The sequence below is a fragment of the Hippocampus comes genome, unplaced genomic scaffold (assembly GCF_001891065.2).
Source record: "Hippocampus comes isolate QL1 unplaced genomic scaffold, H_comes_QL1_v1.1 scaffold624, whole genome shotgun sequence".
NCBI classification, from domain to species: Eukaryota; Metazoa; Chordata; class Actinopteri; order Syngnathiformes; family Syngnathidae; genus Hippocampus; species Hippocampus comes.
Window position 1 is genome coordinate 131,038 of NW_017805624.1, and position 16,901 is coordinate 147,938.

At 44.3% G+C, this 16,901-nt stretch overlaps 3 protein-coding genes across 5 annotated transcripts; all 3 read left to right on the top strand.

The window, feature by feature from the left end:
• Positions 1 to 595: 595 nt before the first annotated feature.
• Positions 596 to 8,081, top strand: nfe2l3 (nfe2 like bZIP transcription factor 3). 2 transcript variants are annotated; one of them, XM_019880403.1, is made up of 6 exons: positions 596 to 1,508; positions 2,685 to 2,689; positions 4,310 to 4,399; positions 5,093 to 5,206; positions 5,310 to 5,754; positions 5,978 to 8,081. In XM_019880403.1, exons 1-6 carry the CDS (start codon positions 1,031 to 1,033, stop codon positions 6,742 to 6,744), a joined length of 1,899 nt encoding a protein of 632 aa, XP_019735962.1. In that variant the 5' UTR covers positions 596 to 1,030; the 3' UTR covers positions 6,745 to 8,081. The 2 variants fall into 2 exon arrangements, with proteins under 2 accessions (XP_019735962.1, XP_019735963.1); XM_019880404.1 differs by lacking the exon at positions 2,685 to 2,689 and having other exon boundaries at positions 596 to 1,507.
• A 901-nt stretch (positions 8,082 to 8,982) lies between these two features.
• cbx3a (chromobox homolog 3a (HP1 gamma homolog, Drosophila)) lies at positions 8,983 to 11,583 on the top strand. 2 transcript variants are annotated; one of them, XM_019880407.1, is made up of 6 exons: positions 9,023 to 9,098; positions 9,136 to 9,142; positions 9,694 to 9,869; positions 10,086 to 10,242; positions 10,714 to 10,808; positions 11,008 to 11,583. In XM_019880407.1, exons 3-6 carry the CDS (start codon positions 9,715 to 9,717, stop codon positions 11,132 to 11,134), a joined length of 534 nt encoding a protein of 177 aa, XP_019735966.1. In that variant the 5' UTR covers positions 9,023 to 9,098; positions 9,136 to 9,142; positions 9,694 to 9,714; the 3' UTR covers positions 11,135 to 11,583. The 2 variants fall into 2 exon arrangements, with proteins under 2 accessions (XP_019735965.1, XP_019735966.1); XM_019880406.1 differs by lacking the exon at positions 9,136 to 9,142 and having other exon boundaries at positions 8,983 to 9,106; positions 9,707 to 9,869.
• A 1,091-nt stretch (positions 11,584 to 12,674) lies between these two features.
• Positions 12,675 to 16,251, top strand: snx10a (sorting nexin 10a). The gene is made up of 8 exons (XM_019880405.1): positions 12,675 to 13,053; positions 13,171 to 13,273; positions 14,875 to 14,916; positions 15,000 to 15,086; positions 15,155 to 15,255; positions 15,337 to 15,435; positions 15,511 to 15,708; positions 15,777 to 16,251. Exons 3-8 carry the CDS (start codon positions 14,884 to 14,886, stop codon positions 15,931 to 15,933), a joined length of 675 nt encoding a protein of 224 aa, XP_019735964.1. The 5' UTR covers positions 12,675 to 13,053; positions 13,171 to 13,273; positions 14,875 to 14,883; the 3' UTR covers positions 15,934 to 16,251.
• The last annotated feature ends 650 nt before the right edge of the window (positions 16,252 to 16,901 follow it).

Consider the following 16,901-nt stretch of genomic DNA (forward strand, 5'->3'; position numbering starts at 1 on the left):
TTCAGAGAACGCCTGCCGGTAATCGAGCTTCCTCCCATCTTCCGAAAACATTAATTTTAGGTTTTGACTAATTGTCCATAGGTGTGACTGTGCGACTGGATGTTGTCACACCTGTACCAAAATGAGAATGTAGAATACAGACGGATTAGTGAATTTGTAGAGGAAAAAATATTAGTTACATAAGTTGTTTTGATGACGCCTGTAAATAAGTTTACCGAGTTCTTGCTGTAATTCTAACGTTTACCAGTAGGCTAAACATAGTACAAAAGCAGGTCAGTAGTGCGATCTGTCCCAGCCAGACACATGATTCCAGTTAGTGCAACCAAACTATACCGTTGCCGAACTGTCAGAGAAATGGGAGTAGCCCGTGAGATTTTGGAAATGAACCGTGAACTAAATCTGATATTTAGAGATATGGCATATTCGTCGTTACCATAAACCGGTGTACTTTTGTGAGGCGGCATAAATGTTTTTTTTTTTGTCATTTTTTAAAAATCTAAATATTTGTGGTTTTCTGTTGCATGGGAAATAGGATGTAGTTGTTAAGGAGGAAATGTCATTGGGTAAACCTATGACAGACGGCCAAATTATCCAATCAGCTCTTGCAATAGTCAACTCTATTACCCAATCGCCCTTAGTTATGCAAATCTTGTCGAAGTTTTTTTTCTGTGGAGCACTCTATGGTTATCCGCATTGAGCTTCACCGACAGCGCACTTTATGTAACATTAATGACGTCTTTGGGCTTTGAACATTAAAACGACAAGCGGTCTACTACAAAGGATTGAAAGGAAGCGTGTTTCGCTATGTTTGTTCCAAGAGGTTTACGGTAATTGGTCATAAAGCTGGAAGCTTAGTACCTAGCATAGCGTTCGCTAACCAACGAGTTCGCCGGTACAGGCGGACCTCTTTGTCTGACAGGGGAAGGCGTGCTCTTTGTTCAGGCTTTTCCCTTTGTCCACTCGGGGAAAAAAAGAGGAACTGTTGAAGCCAGCATTACATATTTATTCGCAGCGCCAACGTATTTAGAAAATGCAAGTCGCGAAAAAATACTTCACAGAAGGCCTGATTCAGTTGACCATCCTGCTCAGTTTGATTGGAGTTCGCGTGGACATCGACAGCTACTTGAGCGGCTACTACTCGCCTCTGATTGAGATTAACTTGGGTCCCAGCTCAGCCTACACCCAGACGCCCTTCCATAACTTAAGAGACACTCTCGGGGGATACACCGTGCACCCCAAATGCCCCGAGTTGGACTACTTTTTTGCAAGTCGCCGGCTTCTAGAGGAGGTTCGGACTCTGGGCTCTCCGCGGTTCCCCACGCAGCTGAACGCATGGCTGGTGCACCAAGTGTCGCCCGTTGACAAGTCTGACGGTGGACAGCCTTCAACAAGCAGCAGCGAAGACACCGAGCCGGACCCAGAAAGCTACCAAGCCAGTGATGACAGGAACCAAGAGCTTCAGCGATCATCTCCACCTGAGCCTTGTGTCAGCAGGGTTATAACAGAGGCAAGTATGTTGTGTGATGTTGCATAAAGCTCCGCAAAGTAAGGAAGTGATGAAGTACGATGAGAAGTAGAAATACAGATACTTGTGTAAACTGAGTTAACGCTGTTGTGTAAAAGCAGAAAATAGTCAAGTAAAAGTACGGGCTGTGGAACGTACACAAGTAAAAAATATATACAGTATTATACAGTGAATACCTATCTTATCGATTTTATTTTTGTAACTTGATGAGAAAAGAAATACTATAAAGCAATACAATTATTACTTTTGACACTGAATAGTGCCATCTGTGAGCCAAAGAACTATGTTGAAGTGAGTTGAGGAGTTTCCTTCTTGGCAGAAGTTGTTGTTTTGCTTCCCATCTTGTGGCACCTACAGGCAAATATAACTTTCTGGGAAGCAATTACTTGTGAAATATCACAAAAATTCCATGCAGGCCTTCCGATAGCAGGGTTTAATTAAGTGTGAGTATTTAACTGTTTCATAAGCCATGACAAAAAAAATAAAAGTACTGTACTCGCTCTCTGTACTGAAATGGAAGGACAGAGTAAAAGTAGAACACGACATACTCAGAAATTTATTGCGTTAAAAATGACGCACAGTATGTTATGCTTTTCTGAAACCGACTTATTTGCGGTTCTGTATCGACAGAGTCACCTTTTTTGTACCTCTTAGCTATAAAGCAATAAAAAGTATTACTTTTGGCGCCAGCCAATGAACCTCTCCGGGGTGGGGGCGGCGGGAGGTGTCAATTGCGGATTTTCACAATTTGCAGAACACCATCTGATCCCCATGTTTATAACTTTGTACCATGAAAAACAACTTGGAGATCAAGCCCGCAGTTGACGTTACCCCTCTCAACTTACAGTACATATTTCGAACACGTCAACATCCACAGCGATAACAAAAACAAACAAGCCCATTCTGACAAAATAAGGAGTTGAAAGTACAGAATACTGTTTTCAGATGATGGGAGTAAAAGTTAACGGGCGGTGGGGAGGGCGGAATTCAGAGAAAAATATTCAAGTACAGATACCTGAAACATCTTATTTTGTTGTACTTCCACCAATGAACCCCAGGCCACCTTCACATCCCAAACTACATTTAAATCGGCAATCGTTGCGGTTAAACAAGCAGGGCATGCTATTCTGAGCATGTGAAGTCAGCAGAATGTTAAACAAGGACGTCCCTCCCTCAATCCACCAAGTGTGTTGAAATAGGGAACCCGGAACAATACAGTTGAATGTTCGTAGCGTGAGGCCTGTCTGAGAAGTGGATTATTTTGAAGAGCTGACGGCACCTAACTGGTCGAGCTAGCTAGTGATGTCATCTTTTCCACAAGTAAGCAAGTGCTTGTCGTTCTCGATTGAACCAAAGCCCTGGAACACCGTCATATACTCTAAAATGCGTCACCAAATGTCAGTAGCAGTGGTTCGACCCACTCATGTGCCCTCATGTCATTTTTCCAAAAATCATCTCTCAATGCCCGTGACAGGCAGAACAATGAAATCCTCTTCCACAGGATTGCAAAACTGGCCTGACTTGAACCCCATTGAAAAATTTGTGGGCTATTGTCAAGAGGAAGCTGAGCAAACAGAAACTCCGAAATGCAGACGATCCCGATGGCCGGCGTCAACGCAACTTGGGCTACAATAACACCCGACCTGTCCCAAAGGCTGATCCCATTCATGCACCGCCGCCTTCATGCCGTCGTGAATGCCAAAGAAGGCCCAACAAAGGTCACATTACTTTGATACGCTTTTCAGAAGGCAAAATGATTGAAAAGGAATGGACTTTCCCTTTCCATTTCACTCCCGATTTGCTTGGAATATAACACGAGTGGATTCATTGACATCACCCGGCCGGTTCTAGCGAGCTCGCCGGCCATTCTCCATCAAATCAGCAAGTTCTTGTCAAGCGCCAGAATTAAATGAACACAACCCGCTTAAATCTCACCGTTGCTCTCCCAGATGATATTTTGTGTCACATGGCGCTACCGTGAATCGTTTGGCATCACATGCCGTGTCGGTAACATTTCCCAGGCTTTGATAAGAATGGAAAACGCCTGTTGGGTTTGTTCCTTCTTGAGAGCACTTGATGCGCCAGTTGTGTAATCATATCTCCTTTCTCCAGACCCAAACGGCCAGCTGTGGCTCTTGAGAGGTGGAGAATGTGGGGCGAAGACCTCCGCCCTTCCCATATATGGATATTGCCCCCTCCCCGCCCACACCTTTGATATTTCAAAGCATTAAAAGTGCTCAGCCATAGCTTGGAGAGCAGTCAAATCATATTTTAGCCCCTATAATTTATTGTACAGTAACATGGATTGCAACAAACGAGACCTTATCTCGTCAGAGCAGAAAATAATAGTCGGCGATAACAAGAATATTATACGCTCGCGCTCTGCTGACGTGGATTGTTTTGCTTGTTAAATGCGTGATATTTAAAACTGCTGCATAGTTGTCTGAAAACTTTTAATCATCCCTTTCATGCACGCAAACACTTGCTTACAGAATTCAAATTTGTCCCAAAGGGCCCATGTGCATTTTTTTTTTTTCCTTGTAAAAGTTAAGTTCGGTTTCAGTTCCATCTGGTGTTCGAACAGCTGCTCATGAAAACAAACATCTCAGTCTCATCATTCCTTTAATTTGCAAGAATAAAAACCCCCCAAAAACTTTTGACAGAACAAATTTTTCAACCAAAATGCAGAGTTTGTCTGACCCTTAGAGCGCTTGTGTTTTGAATCATTTTAATCCTTTTTCGTAAACTTCATTCCTCACCATCTGTCTGCGTGTGTCCTGCCAGGAGGACGAGGAGGATGATGATGTCGTTAAAGAGGAGGAGGAATCTGCTCCTGTCACTCAGCTGGCACTCAGTTCCACTTTGGAACAAGAGGTATGGATGGACCTTGTTGGTTCGGCCCCCAAATATTTGTCAACAAACGCTGTTGGACTTCGGAAAACGTTACATTCCAGAAGGCCCGTTGAATTGTTATTTTGGCATGATCTCGTCAATTTTTCCTCGCCGCCTCCTCGATTATGTTCAAGAAGTGTGCCCGCTCCTTTTTTTTTTTCTTTTTCCTCAGACTGAAGAAAACTGAATAAGCATGAAAATCATTGACTGATTAATGTCGCCTGAACAAGTTGTTTGTTGTCTTTTTGTCACAATCTCATTTCGTAATTATGGAGGTAGTATCACAATACTCAAAGGCGTTATGTTCTTCCTTGGCAGTGAAATCAACTTATAGTGTCGTTCAATTGCAACTTTTTTTCCTTCTGGTCTTTGTGATCAGGCGGTGAACTGCTCGCATGCGCCACAACGCACGCCACACTTTTTTCAAATAATTGTTATCTATTAATTTGGTGTTGTAGCCGTAGAGTCAACGTGAAACTGTTGTCAGGGCATTGCGCTGAACTTAATGGCTAACATTGCCTAGCAAAAAAAAAAACAAAACAAAAAACTGGATTGGCCGAGACGTGATCCAAAAGACAAAACAAAAAGCGCTCGCAGCAGCGACGGCGCAACTGTCAGAATTGAGCGTGAAATCCTGCTCAGCATGTTTAACCTTGATTTGTGATCCGCCTGCAGTGTGTGCTTGATGGCATCGCTGCACTGTCTGAGTCACCGCGTGGCCCGCCGCCCACGACCGACTTTGACCAGCACTGGAGCAGTTTCCTCTCGATGCCCGTCGCTAACCTCGACGTAAGTTGTCATGTCACGGTCAGATCCATGTTTTTATTTATTTTTATTTTTTTGCAAATGACCTTGAGGCGTTAAAGGAAGTCAAATCGGGCTGCTTTTGTAGGACTTGGACTCTCTCGTTACCGAGCGCCTGTCAGACCTGGACATAGACAGCAGCAGCGACATCAACCTGGATGCCGCTTTGCTGGACGCCATGGTAACCAGCGGCGGAGCATATGACGGCAGGCAGCATAGGCCGTTATTCCGACAGGAATCCACCGGCTCCACCCGCTCAGACGCTTCAGCGGGGATGGCCCTGGGGCTGGCTGCGCTCCCGTTCGCCTCGGTGTGTAGCTTAAGTGGCGGCACGTCGTTGCAAAGCGCGCCGGGCGACTGCTTGGATGAGGCCGTCTTTGACCAGATCAATCAATTGGGGTTGGAGGGCTTGGAAAACATGGACTCGCCGCTGATGGATTCTTTGGGAAGCATAAACCCAGACATCCTTGAGGATTTGGACTCTGACTCTGGTCTCTCCCTGGAGAGCAGCTCTGGAGGTCCGGTCTCCCCAGGTGGGTTCTTCTTTCATACCCGATGAATGCATTCTTGAGCGTCATTTTAACCAATCGGTACTTTTCGATTTGGTTTGCCGCGTGTGGCACTAGAGAATTTTTTACCAGCTATCAAACCGTTAGGTGCTTTTCGTAGTTGTTTTAGTTAGTAGTACCAAACTGAAGTGTCCCGCTTGAGGTTTGTTCTTTGAGCTAATCAACGAAATCATCTTCTCTCGCTCAGGCTCATCCGAGATGTCATCGTCGTCCAGCTCATGCGAAGATGAATGCGGAGCAACAGGTTACAGCAGCGAGGTGGATTCCCTCCCCTTTAAGGGTGTTTTGGACCGCGCTACCATGTGGCCCCGCGTGGATCTCAGTGAACGCGTGTGGCACGACCACAGCTACTCATCTTCGGCCTTTTTGAACCTGCCACCAGTCACTCTCCCCCACAAAGGCATCAAGGAGGAGCCTTCGAGCGAAGACGAGGGGCCCACTTTTGGACAGCGGGAGCTGAGTCGCGACGAGTTGCGCGCCCGCGCCATGTGCATCCCGTTTTCCGTCCTGCAGATCGTCAACATGCCCGTGGAGGAGTTCCTGGAGATCGTCGACGGGCACGGCTTCTCCCCCGAACAGGTGACGCTTCTCCGGGACATCCGGCGGCGGGGCAAGAACAAGCTGGCGGCGCAGAACTGCCGCAAGCGCAAACTCGACGCCATCACGGGGCTCCAGGAGGAGGTGGACCGGCTCCACGCCCAGAGGGACCGGTTGCTGAGGGAGAAACAAATCACGGCCAAGACGATGGGGGCCGTGGGGCAGCAGATACAGCAGCTCACCAGAGACGTCCTGGCTCGCCTGAGAGATGATTCGGGACGGCCCCTGAACCCGGACCGATTCACCCTGCAGTGCGGGGCCAACGGGAGGGTGGTCGTTCAGCCTGTGAGAAGGCCGGCTGTCTCCACATCGTCCAGCAATAAAACGGACAAGAGGAAGAAGGGGAAAAAGCAGTGACGCAGTATTTCTTTGTCCAACCTCAAGCGGAACTTTCTTGCCTTTCTCCGGCTGCGGGATCGCCTTACCAAGGGTCTGCGCGCACGCGTGTCAAACCACTGCTGTTGGGGAGTCTTATAAAGCTGCCAAAAAAGGAGAAACTCATCATAAGAGTTAGTTTAAAAAAAAGATAAAAATGACTCCTGGGGGGGTAAATGTAGCTTACACACTGGACATCCTAAGCTTCTTTCAGATGAACACGTTGAAAGGAAAGTTTGTATGGGACTGTAAGTGACGCAAACCACTCGCTTTGTGTGCCTGCAAATATCAAAATGGATCACAAATGAATGCTGGCTAGTCTCAGCGACGGGCATGTTTACGTGTCAGCATGGCCAGCCAGGCAAGATTACGGGGACGTCTTGTTTGAATTCATCCTCTCAGTATCGCTGCGACTCCCAGCAGGTGTTTCAAGGCTGTATTTATTAAACCATTTTGAAGTGCGAGAAATGCTTCTTTCACACGCATCAAAAGCTGTCAAACGGCACTGTCCTTTTTTTCTATAATGGCAACCGGATCCTAAAAGTGGAAAGAACTGGCAAATGACATATCTGATGTTTACAGAGTTCTTTCGGATTTTTGCAAGTGTGTGCTGTATTCGAGTTTGAAATAAGATGAGAGATTGTGTTGCTTATGTCTTGATGACATCAACGGTATACCAATGATTAAACTGACAAGGCCTTAAGTTGCATTGGATGGTTTGTGATGTGCATGATCCACAATTTGAAATCATCATGAATTGGTTTAAAGCACCATTTGTACTCATTTATTTGAGAGATTTGCCAGGATTATTTTCTACCTTTCCACCTGAGTTCATTTTAAAACTTGAGGGGGGGGAAAAATGTTGAAAAATATATTAAGTACGCTTTAACTATCACTCCGGTCATTGGTAAAATGTATGATTATTACACTGTATGATCCTAAACTATCCCCTTAAAGATACAATCACATTTTATGTTTGGGACTGAAAAGTATTTAGTGAGGGTTGCTGTGTGTTTTTTTTTTTTTTTTCCTGAGGCATTCTGCAAAGTCTTCAAAAAGAAGATCCTCAATAGATTGACATCCACAACTTAGTTCATTCTTTCTTTGGTTCTCACATTTTCCATTTTTATTTATCTGGTTTAACCAAGTGTTTACTTTTTAACTTGACTTGGTATAAATGTTCTCCCCCCTCTTCTCTCCATCATTGCTGGCCAGATGTCTTTGATTGCATGGTGTTGTTGGATGTGGTAGTCTGTTTTCTTCTTGGGGGGACTTCAAGATGGTTTCTGACATGATTCTGATTAAAAATATAAACAATGCATGTCTCTTTCTTGCATTTAAGAATGTTAACACTTTCCTACATTGTCAATGCTTAAGTTTTTGAGTCACACCAAATCAAAATGTGAACTGCTTCAGGGACCTGAGTGGTTCTGTGACAATATAGCTGTTGATTTTTTTTTAGGTGATCTAACAATACTGTAATAATACAGCTTTTAATGTTAACTATGCTTCACCCATTACCATACTCCAATAAATAGTATTACTATCTCTTCATAAAAAAACTTAATTGATACGCTTTTGGACTGCGGGACGATTCGATATAACAGCTGAATTCGAGAGGGTATCAATGAATTCATGATTTGTGTTGTCATCTCACATACATTTGACCTGTCATCTATGTAAACGTGCCATTTCCTTGGAGAACTCCAATAAAAGTGCAATTCCATACTTATCTCCATAAATTTGAAATTGAAACTATTCCGTTTTATCTGATGCGCTGGCATCTTTAAAAAATATATATATCTGGTTCAAACCTGTTTTTGTTTGACCCCTAACTAAAAAAATCCAGCATTCATATTCAGCACTATATACCATTTTGTCTACCTTTCTAACTGTTGTTTTGTGGTTCTTGGTGCTAGTTGATAAGTATTGAAAATCTATAAACAGATTTATGTCACAATCTCGTTCAGTGTGCCTCGTCTTCAACCCTTCAAATACCGTATTCCTATGTCATTAAATATACATGTAAACTAGAGCCTACTAATAAAATACTAAACTGCTCTGGATGGATGGGTGAATATATAGTGGATAAAAATTAAGGGGAATTACAACATCAATATTAGTTCAAGTGGTATTCATCGAAATCCGTCACTAGACTCACGTTTGTGGAGAAAAAAAAAAAAAAGCTACCAATTGCTTCCCGGAAGTGAAAACAACGAAGAGCGACGCGCCTTTTCCGTCCAGGCTTCCGTAGGAGGCCAGAAGCTAGCTTGCTTGGCGCCTGTGGGAGTTGGAATAAAGAAGCTGACCGCGTGTTCACCGTCCATCGCCGAATTGTTTTTAGGTGAGTCGAAAACGTGCGTTTTCACGGAGGCAACGAGTGCCCCGTAATTATTTACACCGCTCCTTTTTAAAACGTTCCTTTCTTTGAGCTAATTGATAGGCTCACTCTCTTGTCTCGCGCGCGCGTGTGCATGTTCTAACCGTCCAAGTTATCCCTTGCGTATACGTTTCTAGTCGTTGGTTAACGGAACTTGAGGATTAATTCCGCCGCTTCAAAAGTCAAATCGGGCGTCCGTGCAGCCTTTTAACATCTGCACCAACTTATTGTCGGCTTTATTCCGTTTTCCACGACAAATAATAGGTCGAGTGCGCCACCGCATCCCCCAACGATAAGCAGTCATCTGCGCAAACTTGGGGTCTTTAATCATGATCCAACAGTTACCTGGAGAACATCGTTCTTGCAGAAACTTGCTCTATGTCGCGTAAAACGGACGTGTTGTCCCGTAGCTTAGTGGGATACAGGCTTCCAATATCTCAGGGTTCTGTAGGTTAAGCTGGTCTAGACCCAACAAATTGTTCTGGTGCGTCAGCTTGATTTTAAGTGTGTGAATACTTTTTATGAACACTTGAAATCTTACTGTTTATTATCTTTTTTTAATAGAGGACAGCATGGGCAAGAAGCAGAATACCAAGAGTAGGAAGGATTCTCAGGGGGGGCAGGGCACACAAGAGGAACCTGAGGAATTTGTGGTGGAAAAAGTTCTGGACCAGCGTATTGTGAATGGGAAGGTGGAGTTCTTCCTCAAGTGGAAAGGATTTACAGAGTGAGTTGCCTCGGGACAGACCCCCGATCCCCCCCCCCCCCTCCATGCTGTGTTCAAAGGGCTTCCCTGTTATGGGGTCTGTCCATTTAATTCTGTCGTTGCATGAGGACCCTGCACGTTTGCATCCAATCCGGTGTGAAGTAGTCTTTCGGGGTACCGGTCTGATCTTGCTTTTTACTTTCATTGTGAAAAAAAACTTCAATTTTGCTCATCCAGAGCTGACAACACCTGGGAACCAGAGGAGAACTTGGATTGTCCGGAGCTCATCAACGCTTTTCTCGAAGCCCAGAAGAACATAAAGGAGAAGCCGGCTTCCCTGAAAAGAAAGGCGCCTGCAGACGAAACTGAGATGGATGCGAAGAAAAAAGATGCCGTAAGTAGTTACGAATTCACGCATTTGCGAATGTTTCGCCGGACAACACGAAACGAATGACACTTTGCTACAATGTAATCATTTACTGTCGCACACCCACTCATTCGTTTAGAAATCACCAAGTAGAAATGATGTCCAAATTAGCTTTAATTTTATTTCCACTCTGGTGTCATGTGACTCATTAGCTTATTACAAGGTCTCAGGTGTGCTTGGGGAGCAGGTGTGTGTTGTGCTTTCACTCCCCAACGACTAATTGCATCTCCCCGAAGACGCCTCGTTTTGGGTGCCACTCCATAGCGGGAATTGCTATGATTCATAAGGCGTGACGCTTCAGTCTGCTCTGTGACATCGTAGCAACAGCCGCGGCATGAAGTCAACAAACAAGAAGCACAAAATATCTTTGAAAGCTTGCGCCTCCCCCCCCCCAGCCACGTACATACACAATATGCTAATTACTATCCCCATTTGCAGCCCGAGAAGCCCAGAGGCTTTGCGAGGAAACTCGATCCAGAAAGAATCATCGGTGCAACAGACAGCAGTGGAGAGTTGATGTTCTTGATGAAATGGTAAGACGTTTATTGATTAGCCGCCCAAAAGACATGAAACAAGTTAATCGACTTGTTCAGAGTCGCAATTCCTCGTCAGGTGTTTCTGTAAGAATAAGGGATGAGTAAGGTTGCCATGTTGCGCTGAGCGGTCCGGGCAAAGAAATGCTACTCGTGATTTTTTATTTTTTGAGGCAGTTCCATTCATTTTTCACTGCAGGAAAGACTCGGACGAAGCCGACCTCGTCCCGGCCCGCGAGGCCAACACCAAGTGCCCTCAAGTGGTCATCGCCTTCTACGAGGAGAGGTTAACATGGCACTCGTGTCCAGAGGATGAAGCTCAGTAGTCGCTGCCTCCGGGCCGCTTCGCACCTCCTCAAACCACCCACGCCCCCTTTTTTCCTCAGGACTGACTCTCCTTCGTTGGCCCGGCCTTCTAGTTTTAGCTGTTGTAGGATTTTTTTTTTTTTTTTTTTTTGGCGGGGATTTTGTTTAGTCCATCTTCAAAACGGAGCGTCAGAGATTGCAATTGTTCCGCACGATCGATATGTTCGCAAAAGTGTGCCATTTTTAAAGATACGTGGTTGGCGGCAGTTGCCGCTTCCCCCGGCCTCATCCCAGAGTTGCTTTTGGTTCCGCGTAACGTATGGTGTCCGCTGCCGTTGCTTTCACCATCTCGCCGCAAGTTTTGTCTGTCGTCATTTTCCTTCTGTTGTTTTGTCACCGTAGTGTTGTTGTTGTTGTTTTTTTTTTTTTGTATATATTGCTTCGACTCCAATAAAGTTTTTTGACCAAATTTCCACTCTAAATCAAAATTCTGTCACAATTGGCCACCCTGTTTCAATATTGATCATATTCGAAAGATTCAAGTCTCTAAAATGATACTTCTTACTACACATTTGCCACTAATCATTCTTTGAGCCAACATTAAGGACAAGGGTGGGGGAATATCTTGCTTCTCCCGCTCTGTTTCCACAGTTGGTCACGGTCCTGTTTCAAATTCCTCTGTGCCCAACGTTTTAAGGTCCGCTGATTTTTATGGTTAGCCCCCCCCCCCCCTTCTGTTTGTCGTTAAGTTTAGATCATCAAGTTGACAAACCGGTACTTAAAATAAGTTTGAGAAGCACTGTCTTAGATCGTTCGGAAGCTCAAATTGTTTTTGTTTCTGGCATTTCAAGAAATGATTTTCAAAATAAAATCATATGATGTGGCGACAAGATAGGTAATTTAATGAGAAAGGTTCGTATAGAGATTTGGACATATCTAAATGCAGCTCTGCCATCTCTTCTATGCACATTTCTTGGGGTCATGAAGCTGTACGTGAATGCAGACATACCGAACCATGATTGTCGTCCAGTTTTATGCTGCAATAATCAAGGTTGTCTTCTCGTGACTTTTTGCAGCAGCGTGAAGCTTCACTCTTTGGAATTTATTCAAATGCACAAAGGATCCCAATACTGCACCTTTGTCAGTACTATCATACAGTTTATTAAACATTTTGGAAATTGCACCACCGCAATTAAACCAACGACTGGAAAAGCCACGACTCCACCCACCACAAAGACCCTACTACTGTCTGCACATTTTAAAAGCTGGTGTTTGTGAATTACTTGACTTTACTGCTGAGCTTCCACCCAGTGTTAGTGTCCTTAACATTTTTTTTATCCGGGATATATGTGAATATGCAAGCGTCAATGACATAGTGATTAAAGTCATATTGCTTATTTAAGGGTCTTCAGGGATTTTAAAGGCAGTGGGGTGAACTTTGATTGATGACTTCCATTAAATTGAATATATAATTAGGAACCAAATATAGTGCGTTATAACTGATTTATTTATTTTGGGTGGGATATTACTGATTTCTTTTAATGGCTCTCTACTGCATTTGAAGGAACATTTTCCCATCACTATCGAGAGGTGCAAAATATTTAACTTAATTTGAGGCTCAGGGTCATGTTTCACAACCTGAAGTGCACGCATTTTCGCCTTGATTTTTTTTTTTTTTTCCCCACGGGTATACTTCGATCTAGAACGTAAGGTTTGCTACCTCTGGTTATGTAAACTTGAGTCAATCTCACCATTATAATAATACTGTTTATTCACATTAATTTGCTCCAATTTGTCGTATCGCATGAGTTTAAATGTTTTTACTCGCATTGTTTATGTGCGTGTTTGTGAGGCCACAGTCCCCGCCCCCCTGGGCTGACCAGGTGATAATCATTTAACTATTAACTAATCCCAGAGCCGTGAGCGGCATGAATAACAGGTGAGCCTTTTTTTTTTTTTTACTAATATCAACACTATCGTAGTCGTACTACTTTTTTAAAGCTCTTATCCAGCGTTGCTCATCTTTTTTTCTTTTTGTTTTTATATCTTGTGCCAGGAGAAGGCGCGGGCGAGGAAGTTGGCGAGGTTGCCATGAGCGTTTGATTTAGTTCACCAGAGGCTGAACACGCACATTGGAGCGAGTTCAGGACAAGAGAAAGGTAAGGCACACAATGGAAACACTTGAGTAAATCTATCAACCTTTTGTGTGTCGGTTTGTAAAAATGTCCATATTCAAACCAGATTTAATTCGACTTTTCTTTCTTTTGACGGCAAGTGTTCCCAGTATTTTCTCAGGAGGAAAAAAAAGACACATTTCACATTTAGTGTGTTCATATTTGAAATGTTATTCAAAAAAAAAAGATACAAACTCACAATGCAATTGTATACAATCACTTGACAAGAAAAGTATCCTTAAACACTATGTAGACTAACTACTGAAACATGGTTGTAGCCCACCACACTTTATTTGGCCGAATGAAGCAAATGACGTACGTTTCTTGATAAAATCTGTGCCAAAATTGCAATTTGTCTTCACTTTTAAATAACTGGGACGTTGCTAGCATTTTTGTTTTTGTTCCTGAACTAATTTTTAAACTAAGTTGAACCAACTGCTTTTATTGACTGCCGTTCTCCAAGCTAGTTAACCATCATTGTTGCGTATACGTCACACTATCATGAGGTGATGACATTTATCTATGGCTTCCCACTTATAACATAACGGCCCTCTAAGGGAAACCATAAGTACAATGTGGTTTGTTTATCGATTGTGTCAAGTTGTAAGGTAAACGTTGAAGTATTGGGGAAATAATCATGACTCCGAAAGAAGCACAACAAATGTTTTGTCCGGCCTAGGAGCTCACGTGACCGTGAGCAGAGTGCATTTTGGTCCACTGTGAGAGAGGCTTTGGCCACAGCCTTATCTGCACTCATTGATTGACCCTGCCCCGGCTTATGTCCCGAATGATTTTGCTCATTAGTGTCGGGAAAACAACAAAAAAACGTCACATGGAAATATATGCTAACGTGTCACGTTTTGACGTCAATTAATGCGTACAGTAAAAAAATAAAATAAAATCTTGGAGGGAATGAATTTTTCCTCGGAACTGTTGCGCAATAATAGATGCATTTATTCTGCTGGTTGGCCTGCATTAGTGCTGATTGCGTGCAAAAGAGGCTTTATTGTTTCTAATCCTGTTTTTGGTGTTGTGTGCTAAAATCCACCTCCTGTGCCCTTTTATTCGCTTTTCTGCTTATATCAGCTGAAAGGTGCAGCACTTCCTGAGTCTTTCAGTTTTGCAAGTACCTTAGCTGTAAAACACACCTGTCACACTTTGTTTCATGCAAACGACCAGTGTGACACAGACGCTGAAGTCAGATTGGAAAACATATCTTTTAATTCCAAAAGCGCACGCTCATGTAAGGATTCTTGAGATTCTCTGCAGCTCCGTCATCATGGCCATCTTGATGTCGTCGACATTTTCAACATGGTTAGCCTTGAAAAGATTTTATTAGAGTGGGGCGAGGCGGGGGGGGAATCCACAGGTAAGGATGTTGCTTCGACCAGGTGATGTCATTCTTGACCAGGAACTGTCAGATGCTCTTTCACGCAACAACTGTTAGAATTGGGTTTTGATTTAGGCCAGTGCTTGTGCTATATATTTTTTTTAAGGCCAGCAAAGAAGGTGATTATGACGCTCGACGGATGGTTGAGAAAAGCATTGTTGATGCAGCTTACTCCCACTGTGTTGTTGCCTTGTAGGTTTCTACCATGGACAGTATGTTTGACAACCTCGCCAAAACTGTAAGCGCCCAAAGTGTTAACTTGCTACTATTCAATGATCCTCGTCACATCCCCTCCAAGCCTTTGTTTTTTTTCCCCTCCAGGAGTTTATCAGCGTCTTTGTTGGAAACCCGAGGCTCCACAAACACGGCCACTGGCGCGCGCACGTCGACTACGAAATCTGCCTTCACGTGAGTTGCGTCGCGTCCTCACTCAGCGGCTCGTTGTCGGTTTTCCTCATGTCATTGGTCTCTCGCAGACGAACAGCATGTGTTTTCGCAAGAAGGCCTCGACGGTCAGGCGACGTTACAGAGAATTTGTTTGGCTGCGACGTTCCCTGGAACAAAACGCTCTGATCATGTACGTTCTCGCGTCGCCGATTGGATTGAAATGCGCCTTGTATGGGAATAATGAAGTGCGTGCGTTCCCGTCGTCCTCCAGAGAAATCCCCAAGTTGCCCCCGTGGAATCCTTTCTTCAGCTTGAGGAACGTCGAACAGGTCCGACAAAGGATGAAGGGCCTGCAGGAGTTTTTAGCAACGTGAGTTTCTCGGAGCCGAATGAAGCCCCTCCCCCTCCGGGCCATGCATTGACGGCATCCAATTTCCTTTTCTAGCGTTCTCCACACGCCGCTGCTGTTGTCGGACAGTCGACTCCATCTGTTCCTCCAGTCTGACCTAAGCGTCAAAAAGATGCAGAGGTGCGCTCTCGGCAAGGCCAGGTACACGGTGGCGGAGGCCATCCAGAGGTTCGACAGCGTCTGCGTGACCCCGTTGGAGGACGACAAGGCCTCGCGCGACTCGGACTGTGAGAGGTACGACTTTTATCGTCTGTCCGAAAAACAAGGCCGCTGCCGCGTTGACCCGATGCGTCTCCCGGCAGCACCTCCTCGTCGGGCTTGGGCCTAAGCGTGGACAGCACCATCCACGGATGCTCCCTCCACTCGTTCGAGCCTTCCGACAGAGATGCGGAATTGTGCGGTTGTCCGCAAAACGACTCGGCGAACGCCGAGGCTCAACATCGATGGACAAGAGAGTGAATTCTTTCGTTAACCACCAAAAACAGTTTCCCTTCCACCCCTATTTCTATTTAAAAAAATAATAATGCTTAGTGTTTGTTTAATGCCGATGATTTCATTGTGTGTACTAAAAGAATATTTTGTTTTTAAAAAAAAAAAATGACAGTAAATCTACATTTCAGAATTCTTAATTGTATCCTACGTTTATCGTTTTAGCTCCGAAGTCGAGGTTGGTCGGGCGTGTTTTGGAACGGCGGAGGTTTTAGAGAAACATTTGACGATACTTTCTTTTTTTTTTATGGTCTGTTTAAAGGATGAATAAACTGTTTTTGAAGAAAATATCTTCCAGTACTGTGCTGATTGTTTGACAAAGTCTGCTGACAATGAGCTGTGCACGATGCAGCCCAGTAGAGGGAGTAGAGACATCATAAGACGCGTCGGGAAGGTAAGCGCCCGCAGCTCCGCTCACTTGGATGCCCGCAGTTCTGATATCAATTCAATATATTTGTTAAAATGATTGACTTACTAAGCGCCTTTTTTAATCTTTTTTTTTTTGCAGTTCGCAGTGGTCGTGTTTGACAGCACCGTCAACAAAATCGTGTAAGTAACTCTGCGCTGACCTTTGCACAACAGATCTTGAAGTTGTACTTCCAGGGGTGTTGATCTCCTTTTTTTTTTCTCTCTCTCTCAACATTATGTCACAATATTCGTCACTTTTTACTCTTGTATGCTTCAGCAGGTTCAGGTGCACCCCATCAACTGCCAATGCTGCTCGTTTGGCTCCAGCGTGCCCCCCCCCAAGAAAAACGACATCCGCCATGTGACGGCTTTCCAGGTAAGACTAGACGGCAAATTAATGACTCTGACCAACACACACACACTTGTGTGGAATCACGCAACAGCCTGAGTGTGTGTGTGTGTGTGTGTGTGTGTGTGTGTGTGTGTGTGTGTGTGTGTGTGTGTGTGTGTGTGTGTGTGAAAAAAAGGGG